At 40.8% G+C, this 18,256-nt stretch overlaps 1 protein-coding gene across 1 annotated transcript in view; it reads right to left on the reverse strand.

The window, feature by feature from the left end:
* Positions 1-16,634, reverse strand: part of HSD17B4 (hydroxysteroid 17-beta dehydrogenase 4) — a 93,661-nt gene extending 77,027 nt beyond the window's left edge. Inside the window, exons 1-4 of the mRNA XM_041761292.1 lie at positions 16,472-16,634; positions 11,461-11,514; positions 3,244-3,354; positions 982-1,041 (exon numbers count right to left, since the gene is read on the reverse strand). Of these exons, the coding sequence (XP_041617226.1) occupies positions 982-1,041; positions 3,244-3,354; positions 11,461-11,514; positions 16,472-16,529 (283 nt within the window). The 5' untranslated portion in view covers positions 16,530-16,634. The remainder of the gene's footprint in view (positions 1-981; positions 1,042-3,243; positions 3,355-11,460; positions 11,515-16,471) is intronic.
* Between the last annotated feature and the right edge of the window lie 1,622 nt (positions 16,635-18,256).

The raw sequence follows: 18,256 nt of genomic DNA on the forward strand, positions 1-18,256 counted from the left end.
CTCAAGCATCAAAATTCCAGGAAGTAAACTATTTTTAGAAACTGACGGCCTTTCTTAATACATAACTGTATTCTTACTATTAAAAAAAAAAAAAAAACAATTTTTTTAAGGTTCAACCATTATCCTGTGGCTATTTTTACCCTATAACTTCGTATCTTTGTGACCTTTATCCCTCTGTCAAATGAACAAGTCCCTTATAAGCTCAACACAGCATAACCAGAAAAACAAATCTACTATATCCCTCTGTCAAATGAACAAGTCCCTTATAAGCTCAACACAGCATAACCAGAAAAACAAATCTACTAGACAAAAAAAAGGGGGGGAGAGCACATTCAAATTATAAAAATTAATGTTTTCCAGAATGTAAACATGTTGGGCTTCTCTACAGGAATGTTTCCCTGTAGTAGCTCAATAATCTTTTACTAAGAACATGTGGAACTAAACCAGAAAGATTATCTAGAGAGGAATAAAATAAACAACACATTTGAAATCCTTCTCAAAACTAAAGATTTTTATTTTAATTTATAAAATAACTAATTAATTAACTAATTCACAAGATACTGAATCCTTATGATCTAAATCATAATTATCTAAAAGATTCCATGGGGTCCTCTATTGCCAAAATATTTATTTTATAAACATATTTGGGGCATAATTCAATTATCACGTATAAGAAACTTAGAAAATGCTTATAACTTTCTTAAAGTTTTTAAGACCAAAAAAACGTAAAACAAACTCAACATACTTTTGCATAAAAAATGCCACCTCAAGCCTTTTATGGAATGAGGTAGGGAATGTAAAAAAAATTAGTTTGCAAAATCAAAAAAACTAAATAAAAAAACTTGGCTATGTAAAATGAATACAGAAAAACTTGCTTATAAAGAAAAAAGGAATTTTTTATAAACAAAAATAAAATCAAAAACACTTTATTAGGAAGGTAGGAGCTCCTCTGTTAGTGCCATAAACACAAAGAAACATCACCTATTCTTCCAAAAGCTTCTAGTGCTGTCCGTACAATCTTCTCTCCTGCTTCCACTGAATCTGGAGGAATGGAAAATTAGTATGAAACATCAGTAATATCCCTCACAAATAACTTCTAAACTCTGTGGAGCACAGTACATGACAGATACTATTCACTCAACAGATTTCCACAAAAATAAATTTATATTGCAGGCACATAACAAATCAAAATATAGATGATTTAATGTTACAAAGGAAATGCAGTCCCTAAAACAATTCTTTAACTTAAAAAAAGGGGGGGGTAATAAAAAATATTTTGACAAATACTATCTCTAAAATACAACTTTCTGTGAGGATGGAAATGTCTTATTTCCATCATAATATAGTAGTCACTATACACGAGTGTCCACTGAGCCCTTGAGATATGACTAGTATGACAGACAAACTGAGTATTTAATTTTGTTTAATTTGTATTTAATTTTATAGTCACATTAGCATTTCCCTTTAAAGATGCTAATCAGAATTTACAAGGAAGGAAAGGGGGTACATGTTTAATTTGAAAAAGCAAGTTCAATGCTATATAACTACATACGGAAATAAACCTACTGTTTGTACAATACTAAGTACAAAAAGTAAAGCTCCACAAAACAGAGTGGCTTTCTTATCTTCTACTCATCAGCCCAGGGGAAGGGCTCATATCCCCAGAGTTGTGTGTCAAATGGTCAGGTATCAACATCCCACTGCCTCTCTCTGTTCTGTACAATCAGTGGGGAGGAGCCAGGAAACATATTCCCTTCCTTGAGATCCTTAAAGTCCTGAGATAGATCTGCCAAAAATAGACACCCATCTAAAGAACAGAGGAGGAGGAGAAGCCTGCAGATGCAGGCAAATCTTAGGAGCAGAGTGCAGATGAAAGAGAGCTGGCATATCCAGGTAAGCCGTGGGAACTGCCTGCTGCAGGCTGACCCAGTCATTCAGATTCCTTGACATGAACCTGCTCAGCCCCTCTAATGGTTATGCAAGCCTTTAATTCTTTGTATTAAAACCCTTCACACTTGGAAACCTACAGGAGGGGTACCTGAGTGGTTCAGTTGATATCTGCGGTTGGTTAAGCATCTGCCTTAGGCTCAGGTCATGATCCCAGGGCCTGGGAGAGAGTCCCCACATCAGGCTCCCTGCTCAGCGGGGAATCTGCCTCTCCCTTTGCCCCTCACCTCACCCCTCATGAGCACACCCACACATACTCAAGTGCTCTCTCCCTCTCTCAAAACTACATAAATAAGATCTTAAAAAAAAAAAAAAAAAGGAAACCTACAGGAGGTTTTCCTAACTGCACCTGGATTGATTGATACGGATTGCATATCAGAACTGGGGGGATAGGAAGGGGGAGAGTCTGGAATTGTTATCATTATAAAATAAATTTAACTCCAGAATTTTTAAAAAAAAGTTGAAAATATTTTTTGTAGCTCTTCAGTAAGAAGATACTAAAATATCTGTCTCATTATTCCCTAGAACCTCAAAACAAATCATATCCTATTTCCTTTCCTTTAAAATGTCAAGATCAAGTGACTGGAAATCTAATTTTACCACTGGCTAATAAAAACAATCTAATTTGCAGAAAAGTCAGTAAGCACTTATTTTTTAAAGTGGATCTATTTGAGAAGGTTCCTTACAGATACTATTAGAATCAATATATCAAATGCTGTTCTCCTTGTGGCTTTACTTTTTAATGCCTAACTTTGATTCTTAGGTTTTTACAAAGGTAAGAAAGTTACATACAACAATGATTACTTGTGCAAAAGGGAACTCGGTGGTTGGATACAAAAGGGCATTTTACTTCCTACACTCTATTATTTCAAGGATTTCTCTACAACTATTTTTTAAAAGAAGAATCTAATGTTATTCTGTAGAAATACCTAAAACCTTTTAGCTAAAATGGGCTTATCAAGAACAAGAGCATATTCATAGTCACATCATTAATAATCATTAAGAATTTACTGACTTTATCATAAAATAATTTACTGATTTTATTAATAAAATGTTAAGTAAACAACAGGCTGAAAGTTAAGACTTCTGAAATGATCTATATCAAAAGTTCTTAAAAACCTCATATATTATATAAAATAGCCAAACAGATTGGGCTGACCCAGTGAAAATCTAATCTCATACTCACATTGGAACGCTGAGACATTTGCTCAATGATCACTAATGTGAGCAATAGCGAGCGACAGCAGTAGTTGAAGGAAAATGGAAGAAACAGTATAGCTCTTTCAAATATCATACCGTAGTTGGCCACAGCTTTTCCGCCTTTACTTCGTATTTCTTCAACAACCTTATCGGCAGCTGCAAAGGAGCCTTTACTCAATCCCTTAAAGTCTCCTCCTAAATCATTCACTGCAATGCAAAAACAAACAAGAACTCATTTCTAAGCCTCAAAATACAAATTGGAAATAAAAGCCCATTGTGATTGTATTCTGTTATCTCAATTCCTTCCTACGCTGTACCCGTCTTATGAAACATGCCAGAAGACAGATACCTTCAAACCTGCCTCTTTGTTTAGAGTGAGAGATGAAGCAACAAATATACTGAAACACAGATTCAGGTCATGAGATTAACTTTGCAATGCTTTTCCTTTTTGAAAAGAAAAAGAACATGATTCGGCTTTATGAATATTCGAAAAACATTCATAAAGCCTAGTGTATCAGGGTCTACAATAAAAGTAATAAAACTTATCTGTTAAAAGAGATCAGAAACTACATACAGAACTCATATGTGTTCAGCCGCTAATTGATACCATGACTCCACTCTTAGATGTTTTAACAACAAACCATACTTACCACACATCTCACAGTATTCCATTACACAGATAATAAACCTGATTCGAGCATTTACTATTTGCAAGAAAATCTACGTAGGAAGATGGCACCTGTCCTCAAAGACCTTTCCACATCTACTCAAAGTTAAGTATGGGATGGCTATAATAATCCATGGATGTAACAACAAGTATATAAAGGCCAACAGAACTAAATAATGGGGACAAATAATAAAGTTAGTGTGTCACAACTGAAGGTAAAATTTACAAAATAACATGCAAAAACTAATGAGAAGATACATAGATCAATAACAAATAACCTGAAAAAAACCAAATTAATAAAAACACTTGAGACAAAGAAACAATTTACATTGCAAAATGAACATCTGGGGAGTTATTACATAAATTTTGAGGAACGACAATAAAAAAATTACTAATTAATAAATGACAAGGTGTTACATACTAAAATTGAGAGCCTTTTAATATTACCAAAGGGATGGATGCCACATCTGGAAAAAAACAAACACGATTTTTTTTCTTTTAAAGAACGCCTGTCTCCCTCTTTCTCTCTCTTCCCGCACTCCGCCCCCCCCGCCCCTTTTTTTTTGATTCGGGTGAAGGCTGGATAGGGTTGGGTGGTTAAAGATAAGAGAATGAGACAGGGAAAAAGCCAATGCCTAATCACAATGAAAATCAGCTAAGTGAAATGTGTTTTCATATAGCTTTGTTAAGTAAAAAGGGTTTCTCGAAATGTGGACTGGAATATATTTTTCAAACAATGTAGTCTTATTGTCTTATAGCAAATAAAAACTAGTATGAAGATACAAAGTAATGGAAAGAGGCTGACATTATCCCTCAAGAAATGAAAAAAGATTCTCAAGACTGAATTCCTATTAATCATTAATTTCCATGCAATTATTCAAATGACAAGAAACAACCAGTAAAAAACATCAGGAGTTTTTAAGACATGCAGATCACAGTCTTTTAAGAGCCTTTTTAACTTAGTAAGAGAAAGTTCAAAAGCAAATTGGCCAATGGCATTTTTAATAAAGAATTGCTCTATTGTGCAACAGAACACTACCCTCAAGTGGAAATTGTTCAAAGTGCAACCAAAACAGGTAAGCAATGAAGCCAGGATAAATAATTTACTGAGATCAGTGCCATGCAGCTAAACAGCAAAACAGATTTACTGAAGTCTATACATTAGAATGTACTAAATTAACAGTGACCCCATTCATCATGCCACTGTCATCAGACCTAAATCACAGGCTTATCACCTGAACTAGAACACTTTTCTGGTTACATGGTCAAAGCCTGGGATAGCAACAATGTGAAAAGACTTCTGCAATTAAACACAAAGAAAAATATATTCATACTATGTGACACTGTTACCATTAAATGTATGGCTAAAATTGTAAGGAGTAATAATAATAAATAAATTTTAAACATATCATTAGTAGCTTATATTGGTATGTGCCATACTTCTCATTTTCAAAGAACTATTGGGTACATTGCAGCCTTTGATCCCCACAGAGATTTTTTAAAAATTGGCAGGAACACCTGTTCCTAGTTTCGTAGATGAAGAAAGTCAGGAAGGGTTAGGTAACTTGCCCCAGGCTCCCAAGGCTGTCTGAAACAGCAAAATCTAGACTAAAACCCGGACCCACCGCAATGCTACTCTGTTCCTCTAATGCTGTTAACAAGTTTCTTGTATCCTAAAAAGAACATAATTTTTTCCACTAAACAAAAAGGGAACAACACAGAGTTGCCATTACTGTCTTCAACATTGGGTTGAAAGATACAATCACCCTAGTCATCAGCAATCTTCTCCAGAGTGGCCATAAATGTATCTAAATATTTGAAGGACCACAAAATGCAGTGGCAGTTTAGACTGCAGTGTCTTAAATTAGGTTCCTGTCCCTGATTTTCTTTGTCTAAACAAGATGGCATCAAAGGTATCTTCACTGAGAAAAAAATGAAAATAAGAAACTGGTCATCTACAGTTCAGTCCTTGGACCTCTTCTCCTGTTCATCTATACTCATCACTCAGGTAATCTGATCCAGTCTCCTGGCTTCAAATACCACCTATAAAACTGAGAAGAATCAGATTTATATAGTTCCAACCTGTCCCCCAAATACAGAGTCTTTCTTGTACCCCACTTCCTACTTAGTATCTCCATCTGAAAGTCTAGCAGGAACATCTCACCAACGATTCGGCCCTCCTGTGGTCTTTCCTGTCTCAGTAAATGGACTTATCTTCCTCCTTCCCTTGCAACCTGTATCAGCAAATCCTGCCATATCTACCTTCAAAATATACCTAGAGTTTAACCTCTGCACCACCTTCACCCCATGACCTAGTTAAATCACCACCATCTCTTATGTGGATTATTGTTAACATCTTGACAAGACTCTCTGCTTCCCCTTCTCCTTCTAAATGGAAAAATCCCAAGGGTGTACAAGAAGAGTTAATAGTATAAAAGGCCCAATGACCTCTTCATCCATCTCCACTTCCACTCTTGCTTCCTCACAATCATTCTCTACATAGCAATCAGAACTATCCATTTAAAACTTAAATCAGGGGGATCCCTGGTTGGCTCAGCGGTTTGGCGTCTGCCTTTGGCCCAGGGCGCGATCCTGGAGTCCCGGGATCGAGTCCCGCGTCGGGCTCCCGGCATGGAGCCCGCTTCTCCCTCCTCCTCTGTCTCTGCCTCTCTCTCAACCTCTGTGTCTATCATGAATAAATAAACAAATCTTTAAAAAAAATAATAAAATAATAAAACTTAAATCAGGTTATGCTGCTCCTCTGTTTACTCAAAAATGGTTTCCCATCTCCATCAGAGTAGAAGCCGGGCCTGACTCAGAATGAACAATCTTATGCAACCTGGACTTCTGTGACCTCTGCTCTCCTCTCAGTTTTGTTCTGGTTGATGACCTTGCTCCAGCTGCAGGGACCCTCTTGCTGACCCTGAACACCTGAGCCTCCTCCTGCCTCAAGACTGAGGCATAGCTAGCTGTGCCCCCTGTCACCATTCCTGGGCCCCAGACCTTTTCAGGGCACAATCCTGCCCTGCCTACAGGTCCTTCCTTGGAGTTCTCTTCCAGCCCATTCATTCTGATTGTTTTATTGGATATATTTTTACATATCTATTTATTGCTTCCCCACCGCCCTCCACTAGAAGGTAAGCTCTGTGAAAACAGGGACCCCATTTGTTTTGTTTCCCACTCCACTCCCTCAGCTGCTAGAAAAATGTTTGCTACGTGACAAGCACCCAATAAATAACTGTTGGATGAATAACTGAATCCATACAATGCTGTCTATTACCTGTATGAATTATTTTTAGGTTTTATATCATTTTAAAATGCTAAATGGCTAGAGCTATTCTCTAGCTATCTTTAAAGGCTGTCCCCTAAAATCTGGGTTAGCAATAGTAATAGGAAGCATCTGGGGAAGATGTGGGCATTGTACATATAGCTCATTTATTATTATAAGCTGGAATCCACATGTGCTTTCATTCATATAACTTATTTGCTTAAGCAGCACATATGTCTTTTTTTTCCCCTTTATTTATTTACTTACTTATTTTACCTAAATTCTAGGTAGTTGATGTACAGTTCAATGTTGGCTTCAGGAGTAGAGTTCAGTGGTTCATCATTTACATACAACACCCAGTACTCATCACAAGTGTGCTGCTTAATGCCCATCACCCATCTAACCCATCCCCAACCCGTCTCCTTCCATCTACCTTCACTTTGTTCTCTATCATTAACAGTCTCTCATGATTTCCTTTTTTCCTCTCCCATATGTCATCAATTTTGTTTCTTAAATTCTACATGAATGAAACCATATGGTATTTGTCTTCCTCTGATTGACTTACTTCACTTAGCATAATACATTCTAGCTCCATCCATATCACTACTAATGGCGAGATTTCATTCTTTTTGAATGAATGAATGAATGGCTGAGTAGTATTCTATTCTATGTGCATGTGTGTGTGAGAGAAACTTTTTTTTTTTTAAGATTTTTTATTTATTCATTCATAGAGGCTCACAGAGAGAGAGAGAGAGGCAGAGACACAACAAAGGCAGAGGGAGAAGTGGGCTCCACACAGGGAGCCCGACGCGGGACTCAATCCCCGGTCCCCAGGATCATGCCCCAGGCTGCAGGCGGCGCTAAACCACTGCTCCAAACCACTGCGCCACTGGGGCTGCCCGAGAGAGAAACTTTTTTATCCATTAATCACTCATCACTCAATGGGCTGTTTCTACTTTGGCTATTGTTGATAATGCTGCTATAAACACTGGGGTCCATGTATTCCTTCAAATGTGTATTTTTATATTCTTTGGGTAAATACCTACTAATGCAATTGCTGGATCATAGGGTAGTTCTATTTTTAGCTTTGTGAGGAACCACCTTACTGTTCTCCAGAGAGACTACACCAGTTTCAATATGTATGTCTTGCTTGACTGATCACTAAGCACTCGGCTTACACTTGAGAAAATACATCAGTGCCTAAGGCAGGCCCTTTCCTTTGAGAATCTAGAAAAGAAACACGTTTTATATAAGGAGGCTGGGATGCCCTTGAGTGAGAAAAACCTCAGGCTTTGACACCTCCAGGTCCTCAGCACAATACCAAGCACAAGGCAGGCAGTCTCTACTATTAGCTCCATTCTTTTCCCTTTACAAAGGTCTTTAATTTGGGGGATGCCTGAGTGGCTCAGTTGGTTGAGCATCTGCCCTAGGCTCAGGTCATGATCCCAGGGTCCTGGGATTGAGCCCTACATGGGGCTCCCTGCTCAGTGGGGAGTCTGCTTCTCCCTCTCTGCCCGCCCCTCCCCACTCCCATACTCTCTCAAATAAATAAAATCTTTAAAAATGTTTTTTTAAAAAAGGCCTTTAATTTTTGAGGTCACTTAATCCCCACCATGACGCTCTAAGTTTGATAAAGGTGGCTTCTAATAGTGCCAGAGGTCACGTGATGAGGCAGCACAGCCAGGATTCCAAGCACAACCTAACTTCGAAGCCAGTGCATTTTTCCCACCAGGGTTCCCCTTCCGGCTATGAGGATCACACAGGGGTTGGAAATACGGGCTCTGGCATCAGACCACAGGAGCCTAAGAGTCATCTTTACCAGCCACTGTAAAACTGCAGCACGGAAAAGAAATTATGCCCCCCTTAAAGGGTCACAGCTTCAATGACCCAAAGGTACTACTTCTCCAGTTCAAGAATTGAAAATCTTCTGCCTTTCTGACCATCAAAAAAGAGGTTCTTCTTGCTGGACCACTTGAGTCTTCTTACCATGCCTCAAGAGAAAACTTAAAAATCAGAGACTGGCCTATGGCTCACCCGTTGAGAAAAGGCTGAGCAGTTCTTATACCCTTATACCCATAATGCTTTATGTTATGGAACAGAAGACACAGCAATCATATTAACATGAAGCTAGAGAACATCTTTTGTGATGCCTGGCCAAGTGATTTCCTCTGGCCAATGAAATGTGAATGGAAGTGGCACGCTAGAACAGGACAGATTTAGGAGCCATCAAGTGGATCCACTGGTATTCCCCCACAGCAATGACCCAGACAGATGTTGCTCCTTTAGCTGGGATCCTGAAATTAGGAAGACACTTAGAGCAGAGACACAGCTGGCCACAAGCTCAAAGGTCACAAAAGCTACCCTACACCTTTGGCCCTACTTCTTCCAGAACTCTGAGCTACTCAGAAAATTATCTGAGGAGTCACTTTTTCATAGACCAGATACTGTGATGTCATACCATCCCGGGTTTATTTGTTCCTCTCCTTTTTCTTACTCATGTAAAAAAATATGGTGGGCAGAACAAAAATGAACAAAAGAGAAATAGTAGTGTGGTGTGATGTAAGCTGGAAGCAGGGTATCTAGTTTTAAAAAGCTAGAATAAAGGGTAGCAGTGGTTAGGGAAGGAACACAACTCACTGTTGGTCTACAAAGTTAACAGGTCACAGAATAAACAGCAGTAGAAAAACATCAGTCAAAAGCTAAGCAATTTCACAGAGGTTGACTTTTCCCCTAAACCAAACTAAATCTGGCTCTTCAGCCAAGTATGACAAAATAATTTTCCAAGATACAAATCCTTCTGCCTTGCTGGACTTCACCGGCACTTGCTGCAATCCCACTTCTACGGCAATGACACAATAAACAGACACGCCGTACCTCTGTATCTTTTTGTTAGAATTCAAAAACTTCTATTCTGAATTTAATAAATTCAGTGGTAAGAGATGAAGATAGGAAAACTGATCCACACAAACACACATGGCTTTACAAAGTAAGTTTATAAACTAAGATCACATCTTAATCACAACCAGAAATAGGAATTTATTCAACCCATCTCAAAGACACACCTGTTCCTCCCCCACCAACTCCAAGAAGAGTCTATGTCAAACAACAAAAAAGATCCAATGAACAAAGTACCTCTTTGCACAAGGAAATATTCTAGATCCTTCAGGAGATACAGAAGATAAAATAGGGTCCTTGCACTTACAGAATTGAGCAGGAAAAAAATGTAAATAAATTAAAATGTATAAGGTAAAAATATTACAAAACAGCAACAGAAAAAAAAAAACAGGAAAAAAAAAACAGTAACAACACAGGTCTTTGGTCTGACATGAACTATCTTGCGAAAATCTGGCAGCCAGGGCCTGAACTATACACCCTCTGGCTAAATAGCACAATGTCAAAATCTGTGCTTGCCACAAGAAGCAGACTGGATTAGTAGACAGTGGATATGTCTTTAGGCAAGGAACATCCAAAGATTCTGTGTCCCTTCCATAGAGATAAGCTATATATTCCCATGGAGGGAGAAGAGTATAATTAAATGGCTGCTTGGGTCTTCTCTAGAAAACCAGGTTGCCTGCTTACCTGGTTGTTATGCATGTCTCCATAAACAAATTTGTCTCTCTGCATTCCTTAGTAAGAGGCAAAAAAACTGTCATTAGGAAGTCATTATAAGCCAACAATTTTACTCCAAAAAAGAGACTAATAAATATTGGCCATATCATCTGCCCTACCTACCTACCCTGCACTGAGCACTAATTCATTTATTGCCCACAAAGGCTTGGCTGCAGAAAGATCCACTCTTGTGGACACACCACATCATCCCAGGTCAAAACATTTAAATTACTAAAACATCCCACCTTGTGATCCCTCAATATAGCATCTTCCAACTGATGATCCATAATAAAATCCATGCAACTGCCCCTTCAATTAACACTTTAAATATCTGTTGTAAGAAGCTCCCAAATGAAAAAATTTGATGAGATTAAAAACAAACAAACATGCTTTGGATTTTCTGACTCCAAACTTCTAGTCCTCAAAATGCACTTCTTATTCTTATCAATATATTTTACTTGCAGGGATTCATCTTGCACCAGCCTTCTATCTCAAAAAATTACAGCTCACAGTTTACCAAATTCAAGAATTTCCTGTTATACAATGAATGCCTGACCATCTTTATCAATTCTGTTCAGCTGCAAATTCTGTGAAACTAGTCTGCTTCAAAAAGGAAGTTAGAGAGACAGCCTCAAGAAAAATTTTTGCTGGCAGAAGAAATAATTAGTGATGAAACTTGACCTTGACAAATTATGTGATGGTGGCTGACTTGTGACAATTGTACTTTATATTCCATTTACTCGTCAAAAAGAAAAATTTACCAACTTACCAACAACAGATGCACCTCTTTCTGCAAATGCCAGGGCATAGGCTCGGCCCAGTCCTATAAAAAAAAATAATAATCAGAAAGCTGAGCAAATGTTAGCAATTTTGTGGGGTCCATTTAAATCAACCCCTATTTTATTTTATTTTTTTAATTTTTTTAATTATTTATTTATGATAGTCATACAGAGAGAGAGAGAGAGAGAGAAAGAGAGAGAGAGAGAGGCAGAGACACAGGCAGAGGGAGAAGCAGGCTCCATGCACCGGGAGCCCGACGTGGGATTCGATCCCGGGTCTCCAGGATCGCGCCCTGGGCCAAAGGCAGGCGCCAAACCGCTGCGCCACCCAGGGATCCCTCAACCCCTATTTTAAAATAAAAGTAACTGGCAAGAAATTACCTATATCACAATGATAAGGTCTTCACTGATACTCTCCACATCTAGCTCACCTTTTTCTACCTTACAGAGGTCAGAAAGCTTAAAACTGTATTTTCCACCTATCCTGCCTATCATTTCCTACCCCTGGCAGCTAAGTAGAAGGGTAGGAAATGGGTTCCACCTTTAAATGCATTTGCATATCTGGAAGGTGGAAATGAAGCAGAAGTTAGCGTTACTGTGACTTCTGGCTGCTGCTGTTTGTAAGAAGCTGATTTTTTTTTTTTAAGTCATTAGATACACAGAGAGAGGCAGAGACACAAGCAGAGGGAGAAGTAGGCTCCCCACAAGGAGCCCCGTATGGGACTCCATCCCTACCCCTGGATCATCCCCTGAGCCAAAGGCAGATGCTCAACCACTGAGCCACCCAGGTGTCCCTAGAAGCTGATCCTTGAAGCTTCCTAGGTATTAAGAAACAGTGCATGTAGTGACGACTTCTTGATCTAGCTGCCTCTCGATGGAGCTCCAACTGGCAGCTTCCATTCTCTACGCCCTTGGTTATCCAGTGGCTGTAGCAGTTCCAACAGCATCCTCAGAGGTAGCAGCTCCCCTAATGAACCAGTTCTGATTGTTTGAAAAGTCATTGCAAGAGAAAGTGCCAAGGACCCAACTGCCTGTGGTGGCTGGCTGGCTGGCTGGTTGTTTATTTTTTATTTATTTTAAGCAGGCTCCATGCCCAACATGGGGCTTGGACTTATGACTCTGCGGTTAAGAGTCACATGCTCTACCAACTGAGGCAGCCAGGCACCCGCCCCCCAACTACCTATATTAAATCCCTTCTGGCTTCAAATATCTAGGGATTTCTGTATCCTGTACTGAACCTTGAATCACCAAACACAAAAAATATTTAATTCTGACTCAAAGGCACATGGTGTAAATTTGTTATCCAAAAATGTATATATATGCCTGTGTAAGTTTTAGAGGTATAGAATATCTCAGGAACAATATATAAGAAACTGGCAATTAGAGGTTGCCTCTGGGGAATAGAACCATGTGATGAGCAACCAAGAGTGCAAGGCCTACTTTTATATTACTTAAATCGTTTTAACATGTATACATTTTTTTGTTTAAATTACTTGATTTAATTAGTTTAAATTTAAGCTGAAAAAGAAGCAAAAAACAACAAATTGAGATGGCTAAAGTATCAGGCTCTTCTTTTCTGTTGTTTTTTTTTTTTTTTAAGATTTTATTTATTTATTCATGAGAGACACACAGAGAGAGAGGCAGAAACACAGGCAGAGGGAGAAGCAGGCTCCCTGCAGGGAGCCCAACAGTGGGACCAGGTCCCCTGGGACTCCAGGATCACACCCTGAGCCAAAGGCAGACACTGAGCTACCCAGGCGTCCCAATATCAGGCTCTTCTAAAAAGAATCCAAAATAGAAAGTTTTTCCAAAACTAAAAAAGATCACCAAATAATTTATTTTACAAGTTAATTCACTATGAATGGATAAGAGACTTCAGCCAATACAAATAACTCAGGTCTTCTCATATTTTATCAGATCAAGGCTGAAGCACTTGTTCTGACACTGTGTTTTTAAAGAAATCAAATGCATATGACCAGAAGACTGGAACACAAAATTAATGGTAAAGTAAAAAAATCATCAGATAAAAGGAATGAGGTGGGTCTCTCGTAGAGAGAGAGAGACCTAACTTAAATCTGAGAATTGTCTCAACTTAAAATCAAGTTATACAATTCTCTTAAAAGATAATATAAGTGATGTTCCTCTATCATAAAGACCCATATAAACTATCCACAAGTCAACAAACAAAAAGTGACAGTCTCCTTTCTTTTCCCTCCAACACCATTAGCTTATTAGCAGATTGGAAAAGGTCCTTACATGTTTTAATATGTGTTTATATAAACATTATTCAAATAGTTTACATCCATTAGTCTGCCTCCCCAACTAAACAAGAAGGTCCTCCATGGCTGAGATTGAAAACGTCACTCTTCTGCATTTCCCACAATGCCCGGCACAGCTTTACAGTCAAGATGCACAAAAAGTCAAATCCAAGAGCCTCCGTTTTGTCATAATCTCTTAACTCATGTCTCAATTCTCACCCACATCTAAATTCACTGCCCATCACCCTTTCTCTTCCATTTCTCTCTTTTTATTTGACCGTAATTTCTTTAGCACTGTCAAATCTCAGTTGATTCATAACTCAGACTGCTTGTTCAAGGTTCTCATTGGTGGTTTACACTCCTCACTGGGTCAACAACAATGCCCCTGAGGATAGCCTCTGAGGCTATTTCCCTTGCTAGCTTTACCAACCGAAGGAATTCAAATGACTTCAACATTTCTCCCATGACTTCACAATCTATGTCTCATAACCATCTGAAATTCAAAATGGCTGGACTTCCTTCCTTCTTCCACAGCCCAGATCTTCCACTCTAAAGTCTTGTCCCCAACAACCCTTTCTGTCAGCTAATCAATAAACAGCTATTATACCGTTACACCACCAGTCATGGCAAAATAGTTTACATAAGGCCTGGACAATTGTGTAACTGTCCTTCCAGGTCTTCCATTAAACTAATCTATATTTCAGGCTGAACAACAGGACCTGAATAGTGCAGATATATTTCTCTTTATCTGTAGAATAGGAGTGGTTTGGAGTCAGAATCATTTGCAGACACAAGCCCAACAGGCATTCATGGACACTCTTCTGGGATGTTCAGCACTGCCTCAGTTCTGTGGGTATGGATCTCTAAATAAGAAACCCAAGACTGGAGGATCCCTAGGTGGCTCAGTGGTTTAGCGCCTGCCTTTGGCCCAGGGCGTGATCCTGGAGTCCCGGGATCAAGTCCCAGGTCAGGCTCCCAGCATGGAGCCTGCTTCTCCCTCCTGCTGTGTCTCTGCCTCTCTCTCTCTATGTCTTAAATAAATAAATAAAATAAAATAAAATAAATTTTATTCTATAAAATAAAATAATAGAAAAGAAACCCAAGACCTGAAGGACAATAGTATCCATGATAGGAATCCAATTTGATCTCTAACTCCCCTTCTCAATGATGATCTAGGACTGGTTCAACTTCACTACAAAATTATATTTCTCCCTCAGATCGACAACAGCTAGTGACTGTATCATAATCCAGGCGAGGGAAAGTTTTGCAGGGCTCTATAAATGGGAGGTACTAAGTCCCTAACTGCTATTCATAACTCATTAATGATTCACAGAATCAATTGAGGAGGCTGCAAAGTGCACTTAGTTAATGAAACAAAATTTTAGAGCACACTTCATTTACTAGGTATTGTGTCATGAACTTGTTTCAAATATAGTTGCTGTATGTGTGTCCTGGGTCATGATGCAAAATATATTCCACACTGAATCACTCACTGGCAAAACAGGCTTAAAGCACCGAGGGCATCACTTAATTATTTCTATCAAAAGCCAAGTGTCAACAAAATGTTTTCCAGGGGTGTCTGGGTGGCTCAGTGGATTAAGCAACCAACTCTGGATCTCAGCTCAGGTCTCAATATCAAGGTCATCACTTTAAGCCCTGCGCTGGGCTCCAACCTGGGCATGGAGCCTACTTAAAAAAAAAAAAAAAAAAAAAAAAATTCCCAAAAATGTATGATCATTTCAGGATGACTACAGCTGTAAGTATACAATACCTGGCCACCAATTAATACTAAAAGCACCTGCTGAAAGGTAGCATGAGAATCCGTTCTATCGATGGAGATGTAAAGATATAAATGTATTAGGTGACAGAATCAAAAGCAAGGAAAGTCAAGACCCCTGCCTGCACTTGGTGGTTGCGAGGTCACCCACTGGTGGGAAGTGGTGCAAAACCGCACTGCAGAGCATCAACATGGGTATGAGCGGCTTTAATTTTTTTCTTTTTCAAGAACAGGGTTTTTTCACGTAACAAACCTCCAGTTTGCTTCTCCCGAAACCCAGGAAGCCCAGGCCCAGGCCCACTGCAGCAGTGTCTCCGCTGGCCGGTTCCCAGGGTCCCACCCTAACCCCTGCCTGGGCCTCATTCCCACCCCGGCACCCGCCTGACTCCGGGGGCCTTTCCGTCTACAGCTGGAGCCAGACCCAGGCGAGCAGGGTGCACACCCTCCCACGAGGGGACTCCTGTCACGCACTCTCTAAAGAACTTCTCAAGGGCTTAAAGCCACCGGCCGAGGGACAGGACCCTGCGGGGCTACTTTCCGCAGCAGGACGCGGCCATCTCCACTGCTCTGGGGCAAGCGGGCGAGCGGACTCCTGCGCCAACGGCTTTCCCACAGGCCTGAGCCCGGCAAGAGCGGAGGCGACGGAGCTGAGCGCGACCCTCCCGTCCCGCAGCCGCAGCCGCAGCCGCACCCGCAGCCTGCGCCCGGGCCTCGCTCGCTCGCACGCGGAAGCTGCCACCGGGAAGCGGGCTGCAGGCGCTGGGACACCAGGCGCTTCAGGGCTCCACGCCGGCCAGGCCCACCTCTCCCCCGCCGCACGGTCGGCGCCCCGAGAGAGCCGTTGCCCGGCCCCCCGCCCGCCCGCCCGCCGCGGGGCCGCGCGCCCACCCCGGGTCGGACCGGGGGCTCCGGGCGCGCGAGCTGGGCGGGCGCCCGCCAACCCCGCCCCGGCCGTCGCGCGCTCACCTCCCCCCGCGCCGGTGACCAGTACCACCCGCCCGTCGAATCGCAGCGGCGAGGCCATGAGTCCGGCCTGCTGCGACAGACACACGCCAGCCGAGTCGCTGCACCCCGCACTGCGAGACCCGGAGGAAAAGGGGACTGGAGGGGGCGGGACGGGCGGGACCCGCCGGTTTCGGGGAAGGGAAAGGACAGCGTAGTTTTCCAACTGCGCCTGCGCGGGGTCCCTGGGACCTCTGGGAAATGTAGTCCAGGGTGCTTCCAGTAGCTATGAGACCTTCCTTAAGAGGTTTGACTTCTTAGGGCTACTTTTGCTGTTGGAAGGGAGCCCATAGCCTTAAATAGCTTTCAGGTGTAGCACCGAAGGAAAAAAAAAAAAGCCGCCCTTTACCAATGGGTAAAGATTTCTTGGAATGTGATCCCTGAATCCCATGCATGAAAATCATCCAAGAACTGTCAAAAACAGACAGTCTTGAACCCTCACAGTGACCTCCCAAAGTAGAATCTCTGGGGACCAAAAAAAAAAAAAAGCTTTTAACAAATGCTTCTAAATGATCTTTGTTTTTGAATATTGAGGAAGGGTGGTAAGCACAAGTTTACAGATGAGTAAGTTCCTCCAGAGCTATTCAAAGTTATTAAAGGAAAACCTTTCATAACAATGCAGCATGATTAAACATATGACAAATCTCTACAGGTCTGCTAATAGTGATGTGGAGAACAAGAGTAAAAGAAATGTAGAAAAAAAATAAATCTTACAACCTGCAACCCACTGACAAATACTGGAGGCAGGCTGCGCCACCCAGGGATCCCCCGCTCAAGGAACTTAACTGCCTTAGTGTTAGTACTTGGCTAGAGGCAATTACACTGCTGAGTATTTACCCAAGGGTTATAAAAATACACACTTGAAGAAGTGCATGCACCCTGATGTTTATAATTGTATTATCCATAATAGCCACACTATGGAAAGAACCCAGATGCCCATGTATTGTTGAATGGGTAAAGAAGATGTGATTTATATATATATTCTATCAATGGAGATGTAAAGAAACAAAATGAACATTCAGGAGGAGGAGAGAGAGAGGGAAACAAATCACGAGAGACTCTTAAGGATAGAAAATAAACAGGGTAGATGGTGGGAGGTATGTGGGGGCTGGGGTAGATGGCTGCTGGGTACTAAGGAGGGCACTTGTTAGGAAGAACATTGGGTATTATATGTAAATGAGGAACCACTGAGCTCTGCTCCCGAAACCAATATTAAACTGTGTGTCAACTAGCTACAATTTAAATTTAAAAAATTGGGATCCCTGGGTGGCGCGGCGGTTTGGCGCTTGCTTTTGGCCCAGAGCGCGATCCTGGAGACCCTGGATCGAATCCCACATCAGGCTCCCGGTGCCTGGAGCCTGCTTATGTCTCCGCCTTGTCTCTGCCTCTCTCTCTCTGACTATCATAAATAAATAATAATTTAAAAAAATAAATTTTAAAAATTAAAATACTTGGCTAGAGGCAAAATGCACTCTTAGCTTGATGTTAGCCCAACCACCAGGATCCTCTAAGTCTTCTTTAACATATGAAAATCCCTTTAGAAACTTATTTTATCTATATCCCCACCCCCAAAAATATGTTAGCAATCATCTTTCCAACATATTGCCCACTGACACATCTAAAGGGTCTCCTGAAACTTATCTTAACAACAGCTAACATCTCAAAGTCCTGGAAGCCTTGCTTCCAAATTCCTTAGAGACTTATGATATTCCTAATCCCCACTCACTGAAAAGTATATAATCAGTCACT

This window comes from Vulpes lagopus, chromosome 7, assembly GCF_018345385.1.
Source record: "Vulpes lagopus strain Blue_001 chromosome 7, ASM1834538v1, whole genome shotgun sequence".
Lineage (NCBI taxonomy): Eukaryota > Metazoa > Chordata > Mammalia > Carnivora > Canidae > Vulpes > Vulpes lagopus.